Below are 24229 nucleotides of genomic sequence, written 5' to 3'. Positions count from 1 at the left end.
GCTGTTGTTGGTAGTGGGAAATATTTTATAGCGTTTACAGCTATGAAACAGCCATGGAATTTGATATAAGGTGCCAACAGTTAAATAATTCGGTCTGCAGTCCAGAAATATGGACGTGAAACACTCCTGTGGCAATATGCAGAAACAGTGCTTTCTCAAATCACCAGTTCACGGTCACATACCGAATGACAAATTTTTTATACCTTCATCATCCTGAGCAAGACTGCCACAGTACAGTGTAAGTTGTAACTTGGATTATAGTGCAAAGTGTTAGGAAACATCCTCCCATTGTGTCCTCTGTTGCCCTCAATACACAGTAATTCTACACCTAAGATGAACTGGTATATTGACAATATCAATTTCTGGGTGAAGAAAAGAGGCTGAAGATGAAGCCAAGCAAAACAAAGTTGATGCTTTTGGTGGGAGTGAAAACATTTTGAAGATTTTACAAAACAGATATTTTATAAGAATATTATAGTAATTATAAACCGTTATGTAACCCCATTTTGCTGGAGATAATTGAGATTTTATTCATGTGCCTTCTTATTTTCTTATTTAGTGTTCTTCCTTTGTATGAGAGATGGACTTCCCTAGTAAGGTTTTTGTTCCTAGTTTTAAAAAATTCCTGGCAGCAATTGTGACCATTATCTGAAGTTTAAATACATGTTGGTGGACTGACCTTTTCAGAGATACAAGGTTTGGTAGCTCTATAGGATGCATTTTCTTTTGCAGACCTGTGGGTAACTTCAAGCTTGTCTGAAAGACTTAGAGACTTATAATGGACTTCATGTATTTCTTTGAGTTATTTATATAATTGTTGTTTTGTTCTGTTTTGGTTTTTTTTCCTTCAGGTTCATTGTAGGGAAAGAAGAAATTCCCACTCATTCATTTTCACCTGAAGCAGCGTTTTCAAAAACAGAAAAAAAGATAAAGCATTGTGAAAAAGTGTCGCAGCCAATGAACATACTGGCTCTAACAAAAAAGCTCATGGACAAAGTGTGAGTCAAAGAAAACAAAAGAAAAAACAAAGTGAATCATTCTTATTTAGCTCATTTTAATGTTTTGTTACATTGTATTTGACAATGTTTTACAATACTTTTGCTTTGCATTTAAGTGTTTTGCATTTCATTTTTACTGGGTAGTTAGCAGTGACAAATGATGAACTCTAATGAAAGCAGAATTTAAGACCTGTATGTCATAGCAATGACTCGTAATATGCAGTTGTCTAACAAGGGAGAGAAAATTCAATCAATTCTGCGTGGCAGAGCGGTGGTTGCTTTTTCTGCAGTTTTCAGCAAAACCAGCTCATGGCATGGTCCTGCTGGTGCTAGGAGTGATGTTAAGGAGGGGAAATTGCATGTTTTTGAAGGAGCATTACTTACACCTTTCTTAGATCTCTGTAAGTGACTGTAACATCATTTTGGGGGGGACCTACATCCCTGTATTGCGTAAAGGAGGACTGCCTAAGAACAGGATTGGTAGCACGTGGCCTGCCTCCGCTGTCAGGAAATAGGATATTGCAAAGCAAAGAGTGAGTCTAAAACTGTTTTGCCCGAGGTCAGATCTAGACATCTGAAGTTAGGTAAGATAGGTTCCCTCCTGGACTACAGGATCCAATTTATTGTCCTTCAGTATGAGCTTAAAGAAGTTACATCAGGTAGCTTTTCAGTCTGGTATGTTCAGATGATGTACTTCTGCTGTGCTTGATTTGTCCGCTTCAGGCACGTTGGGTACCACAAGGAATCATTCATTTACGGGGAAGATGGAATAAGAAAGGGACTAGAGGTCTGTTCTATACCACACCTATGAATCTTCACTTCCATTGACCTCACCAGGAGCAGTTTTATGACCAGATCTTTACCTGCTGACATGCAGGAGAGGAACAAGTCTTCCAAGTGCGTTGTGTTCTCAAAGTAGTGGCATGTCTTACTTGCTCAGATAATGAGCAACCATGAAGTGACGTACATCACATGGCGACTTCCTATGGTTTGCTGTGGTTTTTAATTGAAAAATACAAGGGAGGTCAGCAGTGTCTTTTCAGACACAACTGTATTAGACAACAGAAGACCTACAAGGAGAAGACAGCTCCAGCCATATGCAGATTCTTTTAGCTGAGTTCCTTATACCTATTTTGTCTTAAATACCTCTTATTCAGTTTGCTAGAGAGAGTTCATAGCTCTTCCACTGTTCATTAAATACAAGGATCAAGGGAATATGGGTGGAGAAGAGCATTTTTCCTTTAAGGTTTTGAAACTCCCAACGCAGACATGCAGAAAACTTCCAGTTTTCAGTCCTAATGCTCTCACAGGTTTCTCTTCCATATGGTTCTTTTCAGTACAATTGAGTCTAAATATCTGTAACTTGATCACATTCTCATTACAGTTTTTGCTACATAAACTGACCTCACAGATGATTTATGGCCATTAGACTTTATACCACATGATTCAAAACTTCCAAGATACTTGACACAGTATATAAATTGTGTAATTTATTTTGCATTAAAACTTAAATACCTGTCTATAGCAAAATATAATGTTCAGACCTGGTATGATATTACTTCTTTTAATTCTACATAATGCAGGGCTAACAACTTTACAATCCACGTGTCCCACCATCCCAAGCCAGTCTCTTTTAAATGCTCAAGGCCAAATTATCAGTCCGAAGTAAGAGCTACGTAAAAATCTACACATTAGAAGAAATAGCCCAGAAGTGAAAGGCTTGTAATTGAGAGAAGTCTCACACGGTATCTCTGTGCATTTGTATGTTCTGCATTACCCTCCGGTGAACCTTAGAGTGGTATGAAAGATGTAAGGACACAGATTACGGACGCTTGGTCAAATACCCTTCCGGAACCATGGAGCAGAGGCAAACTGGGAAGGGTCACATCACTTCTCCCTGTTCTTTAATTTTGTATTTAATGTGTAGCATGGCAAGAGGTTGGGTCCAAATAAGTGTGCAGACACTTCTTTCTGTACAACTAAAGTATTGTTAGTTTTTATTGTCCTTTTATGGCATCATAAAAGTTCACAGTGCCCTTCAATGGGTAATGGGGAGACTGAGTGGTGGGAAAATAGCACTTTATGTATTTTTAAGCAAGAAAAATTTATGAAGTCTCCTGTCGATGACGCTGAAAACAGCTACGAGTTAATATGTGTTTCATTGTGCTTTTTGCAGGTGCAAACACGGCCCAAGGCATAGATGCTGTAAACACTATGGAGATAATTGCATCTCATATTGTATTAAAGTAAGTGCAGAAAAAGTTAGATTGACAAACTCTGGCAAAGACAGGGTAAAAGTCTTTAGTCAGAAAAAGCATATGCTTAGGAAGTGAGAAAGGAGCCTGTTACTCATTCTTCTATTGAAAATGCGACAAGCCTGAAAACAGATTTTCTCAATTTAGGATGGGGGAGGGCGGGTGGGTTAAAGTTCTCTGGTCTTTCAGATTAGCTGTAGTGAATGAATAACATAAAACGCGTGGGAAAAAAAACGGACTAGCAAGCAAGGAGCTTGTTTAACTATGTGGTCCGCTTCGCGGCTGAGCCCACTTGCGACTCCACCCGAAATAAAGCACCTGGAATGTGCTGCTTCGGCAAGCGGTTGCCAGAGCCCGAGCCCTGGCGCACGTGCAGCTGCGCGGGGCTGGCACGCTGCTGCCGGGCGCTGGGCTCGCTCCTCCGCTCGTTTATTTTAAGGGCTCAGGGTAACGAGAGATTGGTCACAGTTGCTGCGCCCAGGAAGAGCTGTTTATGTCCGGTGGCATGATTTATCCTTCGTTATTGATGCGATCAGCGCATTTTTTTTTTATTTTTTTTTTCAGAGGAGTGCTGTGTAGAGATTTGTTTTGGGTGGCGCTGGGTTGGCACAGGTGGTGCCACCTGCTATGCCTGTTTTAGGAGTTGGTAAGACTCCAGAAGATCTCAATCACTTAATAATTTACCCCTTTTTATATGTGGAGGAGCAAAAATGGATTTGAGTATCTTCAGATGCTTTTGATATATATTACTTTCAAAAATAAAGTTTTTAAATTAAAATCTTTTATACAGTTAATGTTATCTCAGGAGAGCTATGCTTAAATTTAGCACCAGAAGAGATCCAGCACATTTATTCATGTACGTTTATTAACAACAACTTTTTGTGTTGTATTAACGCTCTTTTTACGCTGCAGTATATTAGCATACCACTGTGTAACATGGATGTAAGTTGCCCTGGAGTTGATAGGATTTGAGATGGTGCTTAAATGTTCTGCTGAATTACAATGAGAATATGCAGCAGAACATTCACGAATAGTTCAGGATAGTTATGTCACTTTTCTGTTGTAGGTACGACATACATTTAACAGAACCCAGATTAAAATTGTGGTTTTATAACTTCTCACCACTGTCTCGGTCCAGTTAATGCTTCATTCATGGGCTCTTTTCTTCAAGGCATACCATCTTTGGGGACACAGACTTGCCGTTTGCTTTGTGCTTGTTCAGTGCCTTGCCCAGTAAGTTTGCTGTTCGGTGCCTCCTGGCCCACTTTGTCTCCCATCTCCTGAGTGCTCGTGTCTGGTCAGCATCGTCTGGGAGCAAACATTCCCTGTGCCTTCGTTTGCAGAGCACTCTGTGTTTTCCCCAGAGATATCACTGTCTGGCCTTTGGAATCAATGTCCAAGACTGTAATGAAGGTTATTTTCAAAACAAAGACTAAATTAAGCAGAAGTGGTTTTATGGGTTGATAGGCTGCATTTCCAGATCTTGCTGATGGTGGTACCTCCTAGTGTGCATCTTTCTGCATGGGTGCCGTGCTGTAACTTCAGTCTGCTGCACATGAAGTGCTGTCTTTCATTAGGCATATTTTACAGTAATTGCCTCTTAACTACTGTTAGTCCAGACATGCTTCCTGAGTTTATTTATTAATCTCACACAAAATCCTTATGTATTCTGTGCTGCATGCTCAGCAGTCAAATCTGTAAGTACCCTCATAACACCGTCTTATTTTACAAGCGCAGTTAGAACAAACAAGTAAGGATTTCTGTTAAGAGTACTCGTAATGGAATGGATGCCTCTTCTCCATGGAAAACTGTCCTAATCTGCTGGAAGAATGATTGTTCGTGTGAGAGAGGTGATCTGAACATTACAGAATATAATGAGCTTGAAGTGCCTTTAAAATAGAAGGGTGACCAAGAAATAGGAGTTAGTCTTGTTCAGTCACTCTAATGGAGTGACCCAAATCTGACTCCAGGTTGAGTTCCTCACATTACAATAGACAGTCCCCACACTACTCTCTCTATCCTTTTTTAGGTGAGTAGGAAGATGTGTTAATGATGAAAAAAAGAGGAAAACCAAAAAGGGGATATTCAGGAGTCTCTGTCCTCTTCAGTTGTTTATTCAGCATCATTTTGTTCACATTTCATATACCCTTGAAAGGGGATGAGCAGAGAAGAAAACCCAACTGATAATGGAGCTGAACTAAGTCTTGACCTGACTAAAAATAAAAATTAAAAAAAGACATTTTTATAAGGCTGCTCTCTCTTTAGAGAAACCAGTTGTGCATTTGAACTAGACTTCATTCTTGTACCAGTCTTGTATAGTATTTTAGTATAAATTGTTCTTGACTACAATAATATAATCAGGGAAATATCACTGAAGTGGCAGCCAGATCTTTGAATTTCTTGCCTTTTCTGTGACTCTTTTTTAAATTAAAACATGAATGAAAAATTTTATTTTGATGTATTTGGATTTTTAAAGATCAAAAATTCTTAAAGCATTTTCAGTTCTGTCTATGGCTGTTCCTGGAGTCAGATCAGTAATAACTGTCAGCTGACATGATTTGAGCATGATTTTGTAATTCCGTATCTGTAAGGGAGCTTTCAAATCTGATAATGATCTGATGAGCTGCTTATTGCCAAAGTTTCCCCTCCATGCTATATTTTCCCTTACCCTTGAACATCTTGTCATCTTATTATCATATCTATGCTTTAATTGTCACTGTATGCTCTTTTTCTCCTACTTCACATTTAAATGTACATTAGCTAGTTGACGTAATCCGTGACAGCTTTTATGTAACATTTAGTAATGACATACCACCTGATTTAACAGACTTCCCTTCAAGTTTGAAGTACTTAAAATACTTTGGGTTTGTAAATGTCTGGAAAGAGCTACTAGAAGCAGTCAAACAATATTTTTCCTCTTTTGTTATTCCAGTTGGTTACAATGAGGAGCCATTAGCCAGCAGTCGTAGTCCAGTTGTCCGTTTTTTCTGCTGATGCTGCAGATGACACCAAATGACCCTCACAATTTACCTAATGACTAGGATGACCAAGAAGAATATGAGACTATTTTCTGATGATTGTAATCTCTGCATTCTGTCTCTTGAAAGAACATGGGCAACTGTATACCCAAAACAAATTTTAGATATCTTAACAAATTCATTTTAAATATTTCTTTTTAAGTAATTCCTAATTTGTTGCCACAGGTTGACCGAGTTTTGGTATGTTACTGAATTCTGTTTATGTGCACACACGTGCTTTTCTGAATTTGAGTTATAGCCAGTATCTTGATGGTATTATTAATTTTTTAAGAAATCTGTTGCTCAGAAAAAAAAAAAAAGGTTTATTCAATGAGTTTTGCAGATGTGTAGTTTCAGTGTGCTGCTACTTCTGGCTGATTTGAGTCCCAACTCAAAAACACTGTGGAGAAATGGCTCTTAGCAGAGTTTTCTTCGATCACTTATCCTTGTTATAGTGTCCTGCTTATACTCCACTGTTTTCAACCTCCATTATCATTTGAGGTCTTTTTATGGAAGAGAAAAGTTACAATATTCTGCATTGATTATAAGATGTCATACTTTCTGTGACTCTGAAAAAGATCTGTAAGTGTGATATGGATTCATCTGGTTGATATAATGAGCTAAATAGAAAATTTTTGTGCACTACTTACTGCTGTTTGGTGCACACCAAACTAAGCCTCAGTCCTTCAGTTCAGCACTTCTAAGTAGGCTACTCATAAAATTAAAATCACAGATATATTTGAGTGTTTCCAGTTGGAATTTAAGTGTTTCCAAATGCAGTGTTCCTCACGCCATCAGAGTAACCTTTCCTACAGCTGAGTGAAAATGTCAAACATAGCATACTGTTGTTTGTTCCCTTATTTTGGGCTTTGTTCATAACTGCTGGTTTTCGGATTTTCTTTTTATATAATGGTACCTGGTATCGTAATCATCTCATTTTTTTTGGAAGATGAGGGCTGTGTAGTTCATACTAGGGTACTTAATTTCAGGTGCAAATACATGCTCATCTTAATTTTGACATCTTAACTCCACAAAATTCACAGTGCATTTACATCTCTGCCTACCTCTCATACCTTTCAGTAGGCGTTTTCATTACACGATGAGAAAACACTGAGTTGTTAGCTCTTTGGTATGTACAATTTACATACCTTTAAAAGCAGCAGACGAAGTAGTGGAAATTTTTCATTCATAGCTACTGGGTCATCGGATGACACAATATATTTTCTTCCACTTGATTCTCATAAACCACTTCTTGAGTAGCAGGGAGAGTAATTGCTTCAGGAAGAGTTTATTACTGGATGTTTAACCGCAATAAAATTTTATGAGCTTTATGATGCATTATAAAGTTCTGTAGGACACAAAAATGTTTTGAGTTTCTGAGTTTGAAAGGTTGCTCAGTCACACCCTCTGCCAGTTGTCCCTGTAACTGGAATTGTCTCAGTGTCCCTCAGTATCTTCTGAAAAATGAACTACAGCATTGGGTGCCTGCCTTATTTGCCAATAGTAAGTGCACAGATAGTTTTCGGATAAGGCATCTTCAAACCAAAAAATGGATGGATTTTATTCTGAATGATTAGAGAAGTTCAGCCATAGGGTAAGAATAATGATAGGAAGCTTTGGAAGAAGTTATAAGAAACTGGGGAGAAGAATTTGGAAAGAAAAAGTCAGTGTGGTTTTGTGACATGGTATAGAAAAGCAGATCTCTATCCAAGGTGGAGTAGTAAGAAAAATTTGTTGGAACCCACGTTATCCTTTCTCAGTAGCTCTGCACAGAATCTTCCTTCCAGCTTCACCCTTTCTCTTGCTGCAGGCATCGCTCAGCCTCCAGTTTGGTTGAAGGAAAGTACGTGAGCACGTGCCAAGCCACTGGGGTCAATTTCTAATTCTCACACTTTCTGAAATTTATTTTTTGTGGACTTTTTCCTCCTTTAGAGCTTTCTCCAGACATTTGAGTCTAGAAGTGCTCTTTTTTTCCACCACATTGCTTTCCTCTATATACCCATTTGTGGTTAAAAGCTGGTCAGTAACCTGGAAATGAAGTCATCAGGATTATTTCAAAGGACAGAATTTTGGAGCGGAAGAGAAATAGTTTGTCCCTTGAGGCCTTTCAGATATTCATAGGAATTGAAGGAGAGTCAATTGTCTATGATTTTATTGCCTTTGCTATTTTACAGGGGAATCAGGGGGAAAAAAAAAAAACAACTGGTCTTGAATTTGAAGATGGGTATGCATTTTACATAGTATCTGCAGACTGGGGTTTGAACTGCTTGATGTCAAAAATAAGTACTTCTGTAGATGTTTTTGCTATTCCTTTTTCTGAATTTGTGGTTCCTTACCACAAAATGTTTCTTTCTTTTCTCTAGGGCTTCATTAGGATGTTTAGCATCGGTTACCTGATCCAATGTTGCCTTCGCATTCCATCCACCTTCCGGCATCTGTTTACAGAACCATCCCGGCTACTTTCCCTCTTCTACAACAAGGAAAATTTCCAGCTTGGAGCTTTTCTGGGATCTTTTGTCAGTATATACAAAGTAAGCTTATAACATACAGAAATTACAAATGCCCTGGTTTTTATTTCACTTTTCAGAATATCACAAAGAGCTAAAAAGTCCAGCCACTTAGTACTGCTGATACTGTTTGCTACAGCCTGTCACCAACAAATTCTATAGTATCGCAGTAATCGAATTATAAATAGAAAACTAGTCTTCCATTCTGTGTCTTTTTTCTATAATTTCTGAATAAACCAGGTGGATTTTCTAGCATGGTATCAGGATCAGGAGATAGGGAGTACTTCAGAGAAAGTGAATTCAGATTTCAAAGGGACTTGCAGTTACACAGAAACATTTTAGTGCAGACACAAGTAGTGACTGCAGTAACAACAGTGTTGCCAGAGAGAAGCCATTTGCACATTTTTTTTTTTTGGCTCAAATATCTGGAATTCTTACTTGACACTAAATAGCAGGAGATTGCAGAACTTATATCATGTGCAGCTGAGGAGACATTGCACTTACCACTTGGAAATCTACCCTTCTACACCATTATATATGACAGATTGCAAACTGATAACGTGTTCATACAGCTTTGTTGGAATTAATCGAATTATGTTTATTTATGCCAAAAGAGAATGTGATGAAGCACATGCCCTAAAGGAGAATATATTGCATAGTGCAGTGCTGAAGTGGCTTTTGCACTTTTATATTCTTAATCACACATGTCATTTTTCAACTGCCACTTTACTTGCTCTGCAAAGTTAAGACAATTCTGTATTACTCAGGGTAAATATTTCTTACTGAAAATTAAAAAAACAAGTGTTATTTGTAAGCAAAACAGCATTTCACTTGACTTGCAGTCAGATTGAGAGACAAGAAGTTGTAGGATTACAGAGTTTAAAATTTTTTATGGCAAAGTGCAAATGGGTTGTTCATTCAGTTTATTTGAAAATTACATTTTTACTCAAACTTGAAGGAGCCTTTAGAGAAAAAAAGTATTTAGAGTGCAAAAGCTGAAATTATTTTGATGCCTTTTAAAAGCTCCAGTTGCAAAGTGTAATTTAGTTCTGTAGATACTCCTTTTCAGATACTCTGACCTTTAGTTACAATTTATTAAGTATGTACTTGGCACTGGTGAGACTGTACCTGGAATACTATGTTCAGTTTTGGGTCCCTTATGACAAGAAAGACACTGAGGTGCTGGAGCGTGTCCAGAGAAGGGCAACCAAGCTGGTGAAGGGTCTGGAGCACAAGTCTTATGAGGAGCGGCTGAGGGAACTGGGGTTGTTCAGCCTGGAGAAAAGGAGGCTGAGGGGAGACCTGATCGCTCTCTACAACTACCTGAAAGGAGGCTGTAGCCAGGCGGGGGTTGGTCTCTTCTCCCAAGTAACAAGCGATAGGACAAGAGGAAATGGCCTCAAATTGCACCAGGGGAGGTTTAGATTGGATATTGGGGAAAAATTTCTTCCCCAAAAGGGTTGTCAAGCATTGGAAGAGGCTGCCCAGGGAAGTGGTTGAGCCACCACCCCTGGAGGTATTGAAAAGACATGTAGATGTGGTGCTTAGGGACATGGTTTAGTGGTGGGCTTGGCAGTGCTGGGTTAATGGTTGGAATTGATGGTCTTAAAGGTCTATTCCAACCTAAATGATTCTATGATTCTACTTTCTGTTATTGTTTGTATTCTATTACTTCCACAGATTTGGGTTGCATTATATTTTTCTTCCAGTTTGAAATAAGCATGTAGGGCAGCAGAGAGTCTAGTCACTCCAAAAGATTGGACCACAGCCAAAAAAAATTGAAATCCTTGATGCATTTTGAACCCAAAGGAATTGCATTGTGGACTGCTTTTAAAAAAAGTCTGTCTTGTCCCTAAAAGCAGTCCAAAATGCCATTGTAGGATGGTAGTAGCTGTACTATTAATATTTTGTGTTCCCCTTACTGTTAATTAATGTCAGCAAACATGGTTTTGCAGAAAATAAGTTGGCCATGTCACCTGGTTTCTTTTTTAAATTAGTTTACAAGTTTGAGTAGGAAAGTTGACTGTCACAGTTGCAGTGTATCAATTGCTTTTCAAGGAATTTATTTATTAAAAATGTGCACTTTAAACTAGCTAGTGAGATCACATCTGTGGTACTGTGTCCATTTTTGGACACAGATATGACTTAATTTCTTCCTTTAATTTTAATGTCTTTTTCAAGAGTGGGTTCACCTGAGGGCCACCAAGATGATTGAGGACTGGGTCATAGGATGTGCGAGGAGAAGCTGGGAGAACTGGGTTTTAAGCTGGAGAAAAAAGGCTCAGGAGGGATTTTATTGCTACCTACACCTCTTAGAGATGTGCAGTGATAGGATGAAAGGCAACGGTTACAAGCAGAAATACAGGAGATTCCAAAGAAATATAAGGAAATGCGTTTTCATGCGAAGGTGGCCAAATATTGGAACAGGTTGCCCAGTGAGGCTGTGTAGTCTCCATCCTTGGAGATGCTCAGAACTCAACTGGACAAGTTCCTGAGCTACCTGCTCTAATTAGGCCTGCTTCAGGCTAGACCAGATGGTCTCCAGAGGTCCCTTCCAACATAAATAATGCTTTAATTCCATGAAAAGCACACATTAGGTGGATTAAGAGGCTGACACATATCTCAAAGTAGACATCAGTGGGCTGTCATACTAAATTTTATAACATTCTCTCACCACTGGATTGGGCCTTACTAAGCAGATCTTAAACCATTTGGAAGCAAGCAGAAATTTACCGGGGATGAAATTTGAAGACGAAGTATGGATTTCCAAAACAGTTGAAAAAACAACACAGAGGATGTGGCAGATGTGGAACAATCTGGATCATTTGGTAACCTGCAGCCATCCAAATGAAATATATTTTAATGCAGCCTAAGCCACAATTACATCCATTCTGGCCTGAACAGCTGTGTATTGTTGCCTGTGTCAACAAACAGGTTATTATGTGTTTCACTGTGTCTTTTAATCATATGCAGTTCTGACTTTTTAGATTAATGTGTTTTCCTGGTTCGAGAATTTATTGGATGTATGGAAAAATCATAAGGTGTTTGGTGTGTAGTTGAAAACAGACTTTATTGTGGGAAAGAGTCTAGACAACTACAGCAAATGAAGATGATGTGAATTTAAGATTAGCTTTGGAATTAGATTAGTATTCAAATTAGGTTGATCTGCTCTCTGATTTTGAAAGAAATGGTAGAGGTAAGCTTAATTAAAACACTGAAACGTTTCAGGTATTGTGGATTATGATATGGATCACACTACACTCTTCATTCATACTATGTGCTATATTACTAGCTTGGAGAAGAATATCTCCAGTCTGTGCGTGCTATATTGCTAGCTTATAGAAGAATATCTCCATCTGTGTGTTATGAAAGAGAAGTAACTAGGGCTAATCCTGCTCTCTGTTCACCTACAGGGTACTAGTTGCTTCCTGCGCTGGGTACGAAACCTAGATGATGAGCTTCATGCGCTTGTAGCTGGTGAGTCCATGACAAGAAGTTTGTATTGCCTCTGTTGGGACTCTGCAAATGTTTCTCTTGTCTGTCCTCCCATTCCCTTTTCGGACATCTGTGATGAAAATAGGACTGTGCACATCAAGGTCGTGTCAGAGTGACAGTGGTGTTTCAAGTAGCTTCAAATAAAGAGTTGCAATTAAGATTGTACAGCAAATTCAACCAAACGGCGTGGGTTTTATGGTCAGCTTCAAAGACAGTATATTACTGTACGCACCGATGTGAACTTGTCCTTTAGTTTCCAACTCTAGAGATGTGAGCTTCAAATACTGCCTTTTCCATACGTGACAGAATACACATGTGAAAGGATGGGCTCCGCTCCATCCAAAGAAGGACCCTTTTGCCATGAAATCCGTCCTTCCCTGCTCTTTGTGCATCTGTCACGTACTGGAACCTGAGAGGTCTCTCTTCCTTGTGGGATGAGAGAGGAAATGTGATGCTGTGCTACTGAGCACTGAACTACAGGTTTATTTCAGGGTTTCAAAACTCTCTGGTTTTTTAATGGCATAAACCATATTTTGATGGGCGGCACAGGAACGTCACCGAACTTTGTTGTAGCAACAGAAAGCATAATGTTATGCGGCGTCTGTTGAGCTGACATACTGCAAGAGCAACGATAAATCACAATCTTAACAGTACTTTTGTTTTCTGATTGTTACAGGGTGTCTAGCAGGAATTTCTATGATGTTTTACAAAAGTACTACTATCTCTATGTATCTGGTGTCCAAATTAGTAGAGGTAAGATATTACCCTCGTAACAGAGTGCTTCATTTCATCTATTTTTTCAGTGCAGAAAAAGAAAATGAACTTCACAGGCTTTGTCAGACAATTCCAGTATAATACAAAGTTGTGTGGTGGTGGTGTGTTTCAGTACGTATGTGCCAAGAGGCAGTGCCATTCTGTGGTCTCATTTCTTTCTTATTTTCTTTTCTGTGACTCATTTTTAAAGTCCTTGATCCACTGGTCTCCATGTATATTCTCCATGGATTTTTTTAATCTGATAGCCCTTTGCTTTGTAGCTTTTGCAGATTTTTTAAATCTGAAAGTTCCAAGAATGTCTATTCTGCCAGAAACGTAAATCAGACCTAGTCCTTAATTGCAGATTTATTGCCAAAAGCTACAGCTTAACTTCCTGCCTTTGTTCCCTAATTTTGGCATTCAGCAATCTAAGATAACTGAAAATAGCTTAGGTTTTAGTCTATAGCTGGAGTTGTTTGTCAGTATTCAACTGATTGAATTCCCAGCCTTGCAACGAACTTTGTTCTAATTACTATTTTTCAGGCATGAATTATTTCTATGAACCTGTTAAAATTAGGAGCCCAGGAAAAAAAAAAGTTTGTAGGTTTTGGGTATGTTGTATGTACTTTGCTCTACCAACTTTTGATTTTTTTACTGTGATTTTTCCATAAAATCAGGACTTAGTCATGGTTATTTCCCCCACAGCACCACTGAAATAAATTGAGAGCATTCTCTTATTATGCATCATCCCCAAATCACAAAGCTTTCTGCTGCAGACCTCAAGGGCCTCGTTCCCTAGTGATATTTATCCACCTCCATTACCAGAGCAGAATTCATTTCAAAGAATATAAAAAGAAGGAACTTTTTTTTAAAGCATAAAATTAAACATAAAAAGGGAAGATACACTCTGTTTATTCTTGCTTCTTGTAATCCTAGATCAAGCTCTGAAGGTAGTTCACATATTGGTTATATAAAAGCAAATCCGAGTTATCCATATTGACTTTTAGAACACCAGTTGTAAAAAACCAATATTATCTTGTATTGCTGATGGTTTTCTCTGGACTTTGAGATATTGTGGCTGCAGTGAAGTAAGAAAAGTGCTGTGTGTTCTTTCTTTCTTTCTTTCTTTTTTTTTTTTTTTTTTTTTTTTTACTACTTTTATCATCTTATGTGAGCCAAGGGTAACTGACCAAAGAGGCGTGTGCTGCTTTGGAAGGTCAAGCTGTGCTCAGGAAAATAAACTTTACATGTTTTCTCAGAAAGAAAAGTATGTGATTTCAAGCTGTTTAAGAACAGCGAATATTCACTTTGTTGGAATAGTTATTGCATTGTTCTTTTGCTTTTTTTAAAATGAAGAATTTAACACAGCAATTAGAATGTTTATTAACATTTAACTTTCCCTTTTTATCTTTAAGATCTATACTACCCTTTTAACACCCAACCTGTTGCTAGATCCTGTTCTATACATTAATAGCCTCTTATTCTGTTGATCTTGGATAACTTCTATAAGCTATCTCAATGTCATGTTTGTGGACATATACAACAATATGTGAGCATAAGTTAGTAATGTTGACATGTTACTTTGAAAAGGTAAAATTAAAAAGTTAAAAGGTACTTTTACTAGTATCTCCTTTTGTTCAGGATTTCTTGTTTATTTTTATAGACTATATACTTCAAGGGCATTGAAGCAGGGAAGGTTCCCTACTTTCCTCATGCAGACAGCGTCATCTATGCCATTTCTACATCGATATGCTTTCAGGCAGTAAGTATGTTGTCTTCTAACAGAATACAAAGTTGTTCTAGTTTAAGTCAAATGTTGAATGAAATGCAGAGTACAGGGTTACAGTGATACAGAAAAGACAGTGTGATGTAGTGATTCCAGCAAGATGCTGTGAATCAGGGCTCCTGCGTCCTGCTTTTGAGTGCCACAGTGGGAAGATCATTTCTAGGACTCAAATTTCTCATCTGCTTATAGCGGAATACATTATACAAAGCATTGAATTCTTTGGAAAGGATCTCAAAATGCGTAGCCCGAGAAGATGAACATAAATGTATGGGCTTTCATAAACATGAACAGACTGTTTCTCATCATATACAAACAATATATTGTAATAGTTTATGCTTCTTTAATCAACTAGAAGTTTTCACTTTCAGCTAAGTTGAACTAAAGCTGCTTATGTGAAAGCATCTGCAAAAATTAGGAAAATCTGAAGTTTTATTTTTGAAACAAGCTGTAGTGGTCATCTTTTGCACTTTCCAAGTCAATTACATGCCCTCACCCTCAGTCCTTTTATTGACTGCGTCAGCTAGAAAAGCTCCTTTTCAGTGGTACCCAAATTACTCTACTATTCCACTACATCTCTCCATTTCTAGACCTGCTGCTGAAACATCCCACTGAATGTTTTCCGGGCCTCCATAACTATATGTATTTTTTTGTACCCCTCAATAAAGAGAATATAAAATGACCCTAAAGCAGTCTTTTGCTGTCTCGTGCTTAACAGGACAGTTCCACTCCTCCTCCTCATTGCTCCCATATATGTGGGAATATCTTTCATTCTAGTATCAAAGCGAACTGATATTTTAGTGCCTGGGATGTGCTTGAAGGGCTACAGCACTGAAATCCCCAAAATACTATTGGCAAGGACCATTGTATGAGGCTGACAGAAGTAAAGTTAATATGAGAAAAGGAGGAAAGGGTTTTTTCATTACTCAATAACTAGTTGGAAAAGGAGCCTAAGACTGGAAAGAAATTACTGGGTTTAGGAGGGAGGAAGGAGGGAGAAATTAGCAAAGGGATCTATGCTAAGATGTTCGTTACTCTCTATATTCATAAGTGACCTGGTAAAGTAATGGAATAGAGAGAAGACAAGGATTTTGGTTATATAACGTCATTTAAGATATGTAACATGAAATATAAAGATGACTGACTACAAGAAATAGTAGATCACAAAATGCAGAGTGAGCAAGGGATAGAATAGCAGGTAAATTTGGCATCCATGAGTGCAAAATCATGTATGTAGGAATAATAAGGATTATGGTTGCTTTCTCTGCAATGAGATCGAAGTTAATTGCCACCACTTTTGAAAGATAGTCTTCTGGGAATATCAGTCTGGGCTGGTGGTGGTTATATAGAGCATCAAATTCAGCTGTGAGTGGCTTGTCTACTGACAATACTGGACCTTGGCAGGTGATCACAGCTGCTTTTGGTCCATGAGTCAAGAGAAGATTTAAAAAAAAAAAATTAAAAAATAATATATATTTCCATAACTATCCTTTCACTGATTTTGATTACATACAACATAATGTAGCAGGTGAAGCTTTTGCCTGACGCTGTCAGCTGGCTCTGACAGATTACTCTCCTTGCAGGCTGTCATGGAAGTTCAGAACCTGAGACCTTCATACTGGAAATTTCTTTTACGACTAACAAAGGGCAGGTATGTAATCAGGGCTATGTTATGGCTTGTCTAAACACGTCGTTGATCGCATTCAACTTTCTATGTCATTTGCTTTCAACAGCAGAGCCATAGAGTACGTATGGGCTAATTTCCTGAGTATTTACTTTGCTTTTCAAATGGTTTCCAGTCCACTTGAAGTCCTTTGCTGCTGAAGCGACACTCCTAGGTTTAGTCTAATGACAGGAGTAAAGACTTAAATCTAGTTAAGGCTGTTGAGCAGATGGGTGGTTTACTTGAAGGCTTTTTTATCTTTAGTTCACTTGGAGGGTGGAATGCTTTGAGATTTCAGTGGAATACGAAGAATCCGGTAAACAACTACAGGAGTTGAAGAAATCTGTATGTACAGTGACCAACAACATGGTTAAAAGCATTATTAGGAATGTCAGAGTATTTCCTAAGAATACTTTGAAGATTCAACAGTTTTTTGCAGGACATCTATTTCGGTTAGGAAAGGAATTCTTTTTCTTGGAAAACTAATGAAAAATTTTCACTGATTATAACCATAAATTTACACTGTAATATCTTACTGGATATTTTTTCTCTTATTTGCTGCGGGGATCTAAAATGCTTACCATTTAAAATAGACTTGGCCGTAACTGATTTATAAAAATACAATTCAGTGAATTGTACACTGTTATACTGATGTAGTATGTGACAGAAACAAGGCATCCAAATCTTGACGTAGGTCACTGCATGAATGGGATTACAAAAGGTGAGGCTTGTCGTGACGGGCTCTCCAGGCTATAAAAACAGAAGTGAAATCAGAGGTTGGTCCCTGGAGCATGTTGAACCCACGCTCCCCATGGCACAGTACACTCTTAGCTGGACACGAGGTGACTGAACACGTCGCTGGACGTAGTGGGAAGCTTTCCTTGGGACGCCCGGAGGCCATCTGCAGGCAACCTCGGAGGCCATACAAACACGATACGGGGATGATGTCAGTGCAGATGTCCAATTTTGGCTGCATTTTTCCCTCTCATGCTAATCCTAAGATTGCTTTAGTTGAAAGAGAGGAGGGAGAAGAAATTCTGTTCTGCTCATTTTTTTTTATCTGAAGTAAATCTCTGTAATAGTAATTTTGACACTCTCTCCATAGAGGCAGATTCTTTTGATGTTTCATAGGTCTTTCACTCAACACTTCTGAAGGCTAAAGAGATGGAAATAGATTGTAACACCCATAAAATTGTTATCCACACTTGGGCAGGCATGGCCAGAGTTTGTGAGGCTGGGGTGAGAAAGAAGAGTAGTATATTAGAGTAGTAAATTTTGGGTTTACTTTTTTTGTGAAGTTAAAAGTAGAAGGGGACTCTCTCCTTTCCCCTTTTCCACAGGTTGTGTTATATAAAGTATATTTACACAAAGCACTGTTAATCAGATTTATCAATTTATTTTTTTTTATTAAATCTTTATTGCCCAGGATGAAAAACTTGTAGTCTCTAAACAGTGCAGGCTGAAGCCTGTATTTCAAAGATTTAGATAGTCTTTTATGAAGTGAAATAACTTTAATAATTTCATAAATAAATTAAATTAATACTTTTAAAAATATAATTTTTAATATTATTTTTTTCCAAAAGTAAATGAATAATCTGTTCACTCTCTAATGTCTCTTCTTTTTCAGGTTTGCTCTCATGAACAGGAAAGTTTTAGATGTATTTGGTACTGAAGCATCTAAGAACTTCAAGGATTTCACACCTAAGCTTGACCCAAGATACACGGTTGTGCCACCAGAGCTACCGCTGGAGCTGTCTTGAAAACGATAGTATATCTTGTCATTGAATGTGATCAGCGTTTTGTCCTGAAGAGTTAATTAACTTAACAGTTGTATATATGGAGGAGGGCTTGGGCTCCACTTCAGTATTATTTCAATGAGAAATGCTTTTTACCAATCAAAAATACTGAAGCTTTGCAAGAAGGTGTAGCTTTGTGATTAAGCCCCTTCCATACACAGAAAATATTTCTGGATTACTGTAGTTGGCTGACAGTATGGTAGGTTCCTGAAAGAATTAAACAAATGAGTAATATATTTAGAGAAGAGAGGTATAACATAAATATGCGTAATCATTTCAAAAATTCTGTAGGTCATACCAGTAGAATATTTCTTGGTAAAACTAAAAGTAATTCTTAATTTACAAAGGAAGACAAATGGCATAGTTTAGGTCCGAACTGTTACCTGATCTTAAAACTATTGCAGTCGGGTGAAAATGCCTCCTTGGCTTTCTAAATTGTGCCGCTGATTTATCTCAAAAGAGCCACCGCCCGCTCATTATTTAAAATTACAGTATTTTTACCCAGCCATGGTTGCAAAATAAGGCATTCCTTCGGAAAAGAAAATGCGTATTAATTCAGAAGTCACATTCCAGGGCTGTAAATCCCACTGATGATACGGATAACAGACAAGGAAAATAAGGCAGTACCAGCGAGTGCTGCGCGGCGAGGAGCAGCGGGGTGTGGTGGTCAGTATCTGCCAAGTGGAAAATGACAAAACCGGCAGAGGAAGGAATGAAACGTTCCAGCCTCTGAGATGGTGCTGGAAACAGCAGACAGTTACAAAAATAAAAAAGCCAAGAACAAAACAAAACAAAAAAATCCCCCAAAATACACTGAAATTAAATGTTTATTTTTAAAGGGCTTGACATTGTCGCTTTAGATGGCAGCGGGTTGTTTGTCAAGCTGCGACGCCAGCCAGCATTTCCAGCGTCCTTTAAAAGAGAACTGACCCCTGAGGTTAGACCGTTACAAGAGAACAGTTTTGACGATCGTATTAATAGTATTTTTTCCTTGTACTCAGTGAAGAGTGGTTTTCCGTCAGTCCATCAGCCAGCCACGGCTGGGACAGTTACATTAAGTTTAATATGGTACTCAATGCAAATAACTACCTACGCAAATTCCGTCTCATTTTTACCCTGCGTACTTCCGCAGATAATGGTTTGTTTTCTAAAGCGAGACCTTGACATGCTAATTGCTTTTTTTGCTTTTGGGGGCTTTTAGTTTTTTATTAGAATCCATTCAGATGTTGCTGAATGGTGTTTGTTACCCTAGAACTTAATGAAAAGATGAACTATATTCACATTCAACTGAAAAGAGACGAGGTAAGCCAGGAAATGGAAACTGCAGTAGGTTGCATGTATTTTAAAAAGAAAAAAGAAGAAATCAGTGTTTTGTCAAAGTCTTTGTCAGATGACATGAATTGGATTAATTAATAGAATCCTTGTCTTGTAACACTGTAATCCTACCCCAGCCTTAAGCATATTTTAATTCCCATTAGTTTAATTTCTTATTACTGAATATGCAGTAATTCTTATCAGATTTACAGAAATGTCATGAAAATTGTACCAATCTGTGCACAAAATCTGCTTCTTCATCAGCTACTGTAACAGGGATGCTTTATCACTGTTACTAAAGGTGCTTCATCCTTTAAAACAGTGGTTGTCCAAGTTAGTGTGAATAAAGTTCTGCAAGCTAGTTTGTATGCAATATTTTATTGCTTGAAGTATTATACTAAAATTCCTCAAAAGGAAATAAAAGTTAAATCAACAAGAACTTTAAAAGGATTGTAATAGGTTTGTAGTGTTTTTCCACTGGAATATGGTCTAAAATATTTGACCTTGTAAAGTCTGAGAAGTTATATATTTTAAGTAATATCTTAGAGCTCACACGCTATATTATGAATACTTTCTAGTGTAACTATATACCATTCTCAAACTTCAAGATATTTTATAGATGGATTAATTTTCTTCACTGGAATGACAATTGTGATTGTTTCTCTATTTGAGTTAAAACAAATCCAAGTACTACATCTCAGCAGCTAAACGACAATTTTGCCTATGTTTTCTTGCTTCCAAAATTCACAGTCCTTGTTTTGAGTTATTTTCATGTAATATAAAAAGAAATTAAAAATTTTTAAATTATTTTTATTCAAATCAAGTATATGTAAGAGAAAAAAAATAAAGTCCTAATGTTTTTCCCAATAATAAACAGTTGCTGCTTGAAAAAGTGGCTTTTTGTTGATGTTGTTGCTAATAAGCCATCCGGAGTCATAAGTGAAGTAATACTTGGTGTTGAAGGGACACCAGGAATGTGACTGAGCATTTAAATTGTGCATATTTATTACAAAGTGAAGTCCTAACGCAGTGTAAATGAAGAGGTGGTGCCAGAGCAGTTGAACTCACAACTTCAGCTCTGCACTTCCACGGGTGATTATGCAATATGGGTTGATGTTATTTAATTTTTCTGTTTTAAACAGAGAAAGCCACGTAGCCCGTTATGAAGGCAGCGAAATGGTCGGCAGAGCTGCTCAAGGAGCTGCAGAATTCAGCAGTCGTGATCTAGAGTTTTCCCCTCCCAATCCAAGGCGTTCTGGCCGTGGCTGAGATATATGTGCAAAATCCCAAAGTGAAGGTTGCGGTCGTTCTTTTATCTTTTGTGATGGATACTTTTTAATATCCTTTGCCCGCCGTCTTTCAGCTGATTTTCAGGCTGCATGAGATTGCTCCTGTTGCAGACCTTCATTGCTTATTCCCAGTCCTTGTTGGAGGTGATGATGAAGGTGCTGACCTCTGCCACTGACATCCACTAAAGAAGAGGATTATTTCTTTTACAGAATCATTTGAAATGTAGTACAAGGCTGAGATTAGTGCAGATTTGCTGGGTTCGAGTGTGGTAGCTACTTCCACCAGGGAGCGCATGAAGGCATACAGAAATTTTGATTTTTTAGAGGGCTAGTAATAAAAGCAAATAGTGCCTACAATGGCACATTTTTTAGTTTTTATAGCTAATGCTGTCTCAGTTCATGAGGAAAATGAGTAAAACATCAGAACTGCTTCAGTGTAGATGGAGTGATTTCACTGCTGAAGGTGAAAGCTTGAGCTTCCTTGTGTTGTCTCCCACCTGTGTCTCCAGGACCATCTCAGAAGCTCTGCCTTCTGCAGGTGACATCTCTCCAGGCAAGGCTCCTCTGACAAAATACGAGTTTCTGTTGTGTGGTCAAGAAACTCCATGTTCCTCATTGTTTCTCAACCACAATGAGAACCAAGATGCCTTCCATAATATGGACAACCTGTTCTCCTAGCAGCTTCCCACACCTCCCATAGCAGACCTGGGACCCTTTTACCCCAGCCATCTTAGATGGGACATTTCTGAGAACTGTCAGTAAGAATAAAATACAATTTTCAGAAAACTTGTTGGGTTGTTCCCCCTCTCCTTTGAGAGTTTCCTTTCCTTTTGCCCAGGGCACTGTGCTTTTTGCATTTGAGGATGTGGGAAGGGGTTTGTTGCACATGCTTGGTGACATCCCATGCAGAGAGGTCTGCTGTGCTCTGAGCTCAGCCCTATCCCTGGTGAGTTAAAAATTCAGGACAGCTTGTGTGAAAATGCTTCAATTTCCAACTCTGCCAGAGGAAAATATTTCTGGACAAGTGGTCCTGGGGTGGGTGTGCACTGACAAGGCACAAAAGGACAGAGAACAAGAAAATCAGTGATGCTTAAACTGAGCTTTTACTTTGTTTAGGATTTTTTTTCCACAACTATTTTCAACATGGAGTGGAGGCAGGGCCCAGGCTCTCTACATCAGCATCAGGGTTATGAATCCTTGCTGTGATGCGGCAGAAACATAGGACCAGGCGGAGGGTGGTACGTAGCAAAGCACGGTTGGGACCAGCGAAGTCATTTTGGTGGCCATAGCTTTGTGCCTAAATCCTGGTCTGGAAGTTTCCATTTCCAGATTTGTGTTTCTAAGCAGTGCGCCCTTCACCAAGGAGACTGGCATTTTCCTGGCTTCAGCCCTTGTTCTGCATCCCGATGAATCTCGCACTGGGGTACTTGCAGGTGACTCCGTTTGGGGGTGGGTCTCACTTTCACAAGTTGCCTCCTTTTACAAAACAAACATGTTTTCTCCCACTCCTTTGAGGATACAGTGGAAGAGTTCGACGCTTTCCCTTGAGCTACACAGTTTCATGGGTTTTCTTATTTAGTAGAAGATCCTGAAAGTTTTATTTATCCTGTAGGTACATTTACAGTAATATTTGAGGCAAGGATATTTTTTCCCCCATAAGGAGCTTAATATTGCCGTTGTGGATGTACTGGCAAAATGACCCAATGCTCCCTCTTGCCTTTGGCCACATTAAAATGGGATCGCTTCACTCAGGACACAGCACCCACCTTTTGCAGCCGATGGATTATGTCCTTCCATCTCCACCAAATACGACACTCGCTTCACCAACCGGCTCCTTTGAACGTGGCAGGCAGAAACGTGAATTAGAGCCCACTTTGATCTTAAGGACTTTTTTTTTCCTTGGCGCAGGCCAGGGAGTTTCCCACTTGCTAATTAAAACAGAGAGAGGTCAGAAGAATTTTAAATATTAATGCCAAGGCTTTACCCAGGGTGGAAGAGGCTGGTTGGAAATCCAGGCAGACGATTAATCTTCTCATGCCGGTGGAATCCAATCAGGGTTTTTTTCCCCCTCAGCTGCCACAACGGAGACAAAAAACGCTGCCGTGGCTGTCTGAGCAGGAGCTGACGGGACTGTTCCCAGGACGGCTTGAAGGTTACAGAAGACCTGATCACACAGGGTCAGGGACAAAAGTGAGGCTTTTTTCTGTGTTTTCCTATTATTTTAAAGAGCGAAGACCTGCTTTCCCATTGCAGGCAGTAAAAGCTTGCAAGAAGGGGCCCATTGGGCTGAGGTGAGCCGACCTGGTGTGAGAGAGTCCCACATTAAAACGCTGCTGCTTGCACCGTTTTGATACAAACATAAAAAAAGTTCAGAACAACCCAGAAATGTTGTTTTGCTCATTGTCTATTGGCTGTAAAAAAAAAAAACAACAAAAACAAATCAGGTGTTTCCAGCCCAGGTCACTTGTGATTATATTCACAAGCAGATTTAACATCTCAAACCATCTTGCACTAAGATGCTCTTAGGTTTCCTTGGACACAAATAATATTATCCTGTAAACAATTTGAAACCGAGGCAGAAAGTGACCCCTGGGTTCACTGGTGACATCCCCTGGGTGGTTTGAAACTGTATTACTAGTGCATACCGTTGACCTAGAGGAGCTTTGGGTACTGTGTAATGAGGAACAGGCACTTTGACAAAAGTCACAGCGGGACCGGTGAGACGGCGTCAGGCCACCACAACTCCTCAGGCACCGGGGGCACCAGCCCTTGCCTCTGGGAGGGTATGGTCTGCAAGCAGGAAAATTCACTATTTCTCACCAGCTTGGTGAGATATCCACCAGGCGGGTGTGTTTCCCCACTCCTGGAAGATGTCCTGGCTGCTGCCCGCAGTGCTCCTGGCTTATGGAATCACAGAGGGAAACCAGGTGCGTTTCCACCAGCCCCATCTCCAGCAGTGCCTCCCCAAAAAGTGATCCTGTCCCTACACCTTTAACTGGTCCCTCCCTATGTTTCTCTTACCCAGCGCTCTGTGTCAGCCCCATTGTGCTGGGAATATTATTTCCCCAGGGGTAAAGGAAACTCCAGGCATCCTGGCTGGGGGTCTTCTGTGGGAGTGCACTGGTCCTCTCCATGGAGCTGATCTAGGCCTCCTGGCTGCAGCCCCAAATTTCTTATTAAGGCACTCCTCCCATAATCAGCTAAGGTGGGTCTGTTGTCAGGCTGACTTGGAATGCGACTTTCCTCGATCATGTTTGGAACAAGACTATCAAGCTCTGTCACAACTGCTGTTGGGTCTGCCAACCCAAAAGTTCTGCGACAGGTTATCAAATTTTGGCTTGATTGCATCTTTGAAGGCA

General features: G+C 39.2%; 1 protein-coding gene across 2 annotated transcripts in view; it reads left to right on the top strand.

The window, feature by feature from the left end:
* TMEM135 (transmembrane protein 135) overlaps positions 1-20476 on the top strand; it is a 175177-nt gene extending 154701 nt beyond the window's left edge. For both annotated transcript variants that reach the window (XM_075050127.1, XM_075050126.1), the window contains 8 exons: positions 852-998; positions 3175-3244; positions 8634-8801; positions 12191-12254; positions 12949-13025; positions 14689-14787; positions 16392-16459; positions 18099-20476. In XM_075050127.1, coding sequence (XP_074906228.1) covers positions 852-998; positions 3175-3244; positions 8634-8801; positions 12191-12254; positions 12949-13025; positions 14689-14787; positions 16392-16459; positions 18099-18231 — 826 coding nt within the window. In that variant the 3' untranslated portion in view covers positions 18232-20476. The remainder of the gene's footprint in view (positions 1-851; positions 999-3174; positions 3245-8633; positions 8802-12190; positions 12255-12948; positions 13026-14688; positions 14788-16391; positions 16460-18098) is intronic.
* The last annotated feature ends 3753 nt before the right edge of the window (positions 20477-24229 follow it).

The sequence above is a fragment of the Buteo buteo genome, chromosome 18 (genome assembly GCF_964188355.1).
Source record: "Buteo buteo chromosome 18, bButBut1.hap1.1, whole genome shotgun sequence".
NCBI lineage: Eukaryota > Metazoa > Chordata > Aves > Accipitriformes > Accipitridae > Buteo > Buteo buteo.
The sequence above is the reverse complement of the archived record's forward strand: the minus strand, read 5'-3'. Positions and strand labels throughout refer to the sequence as shown.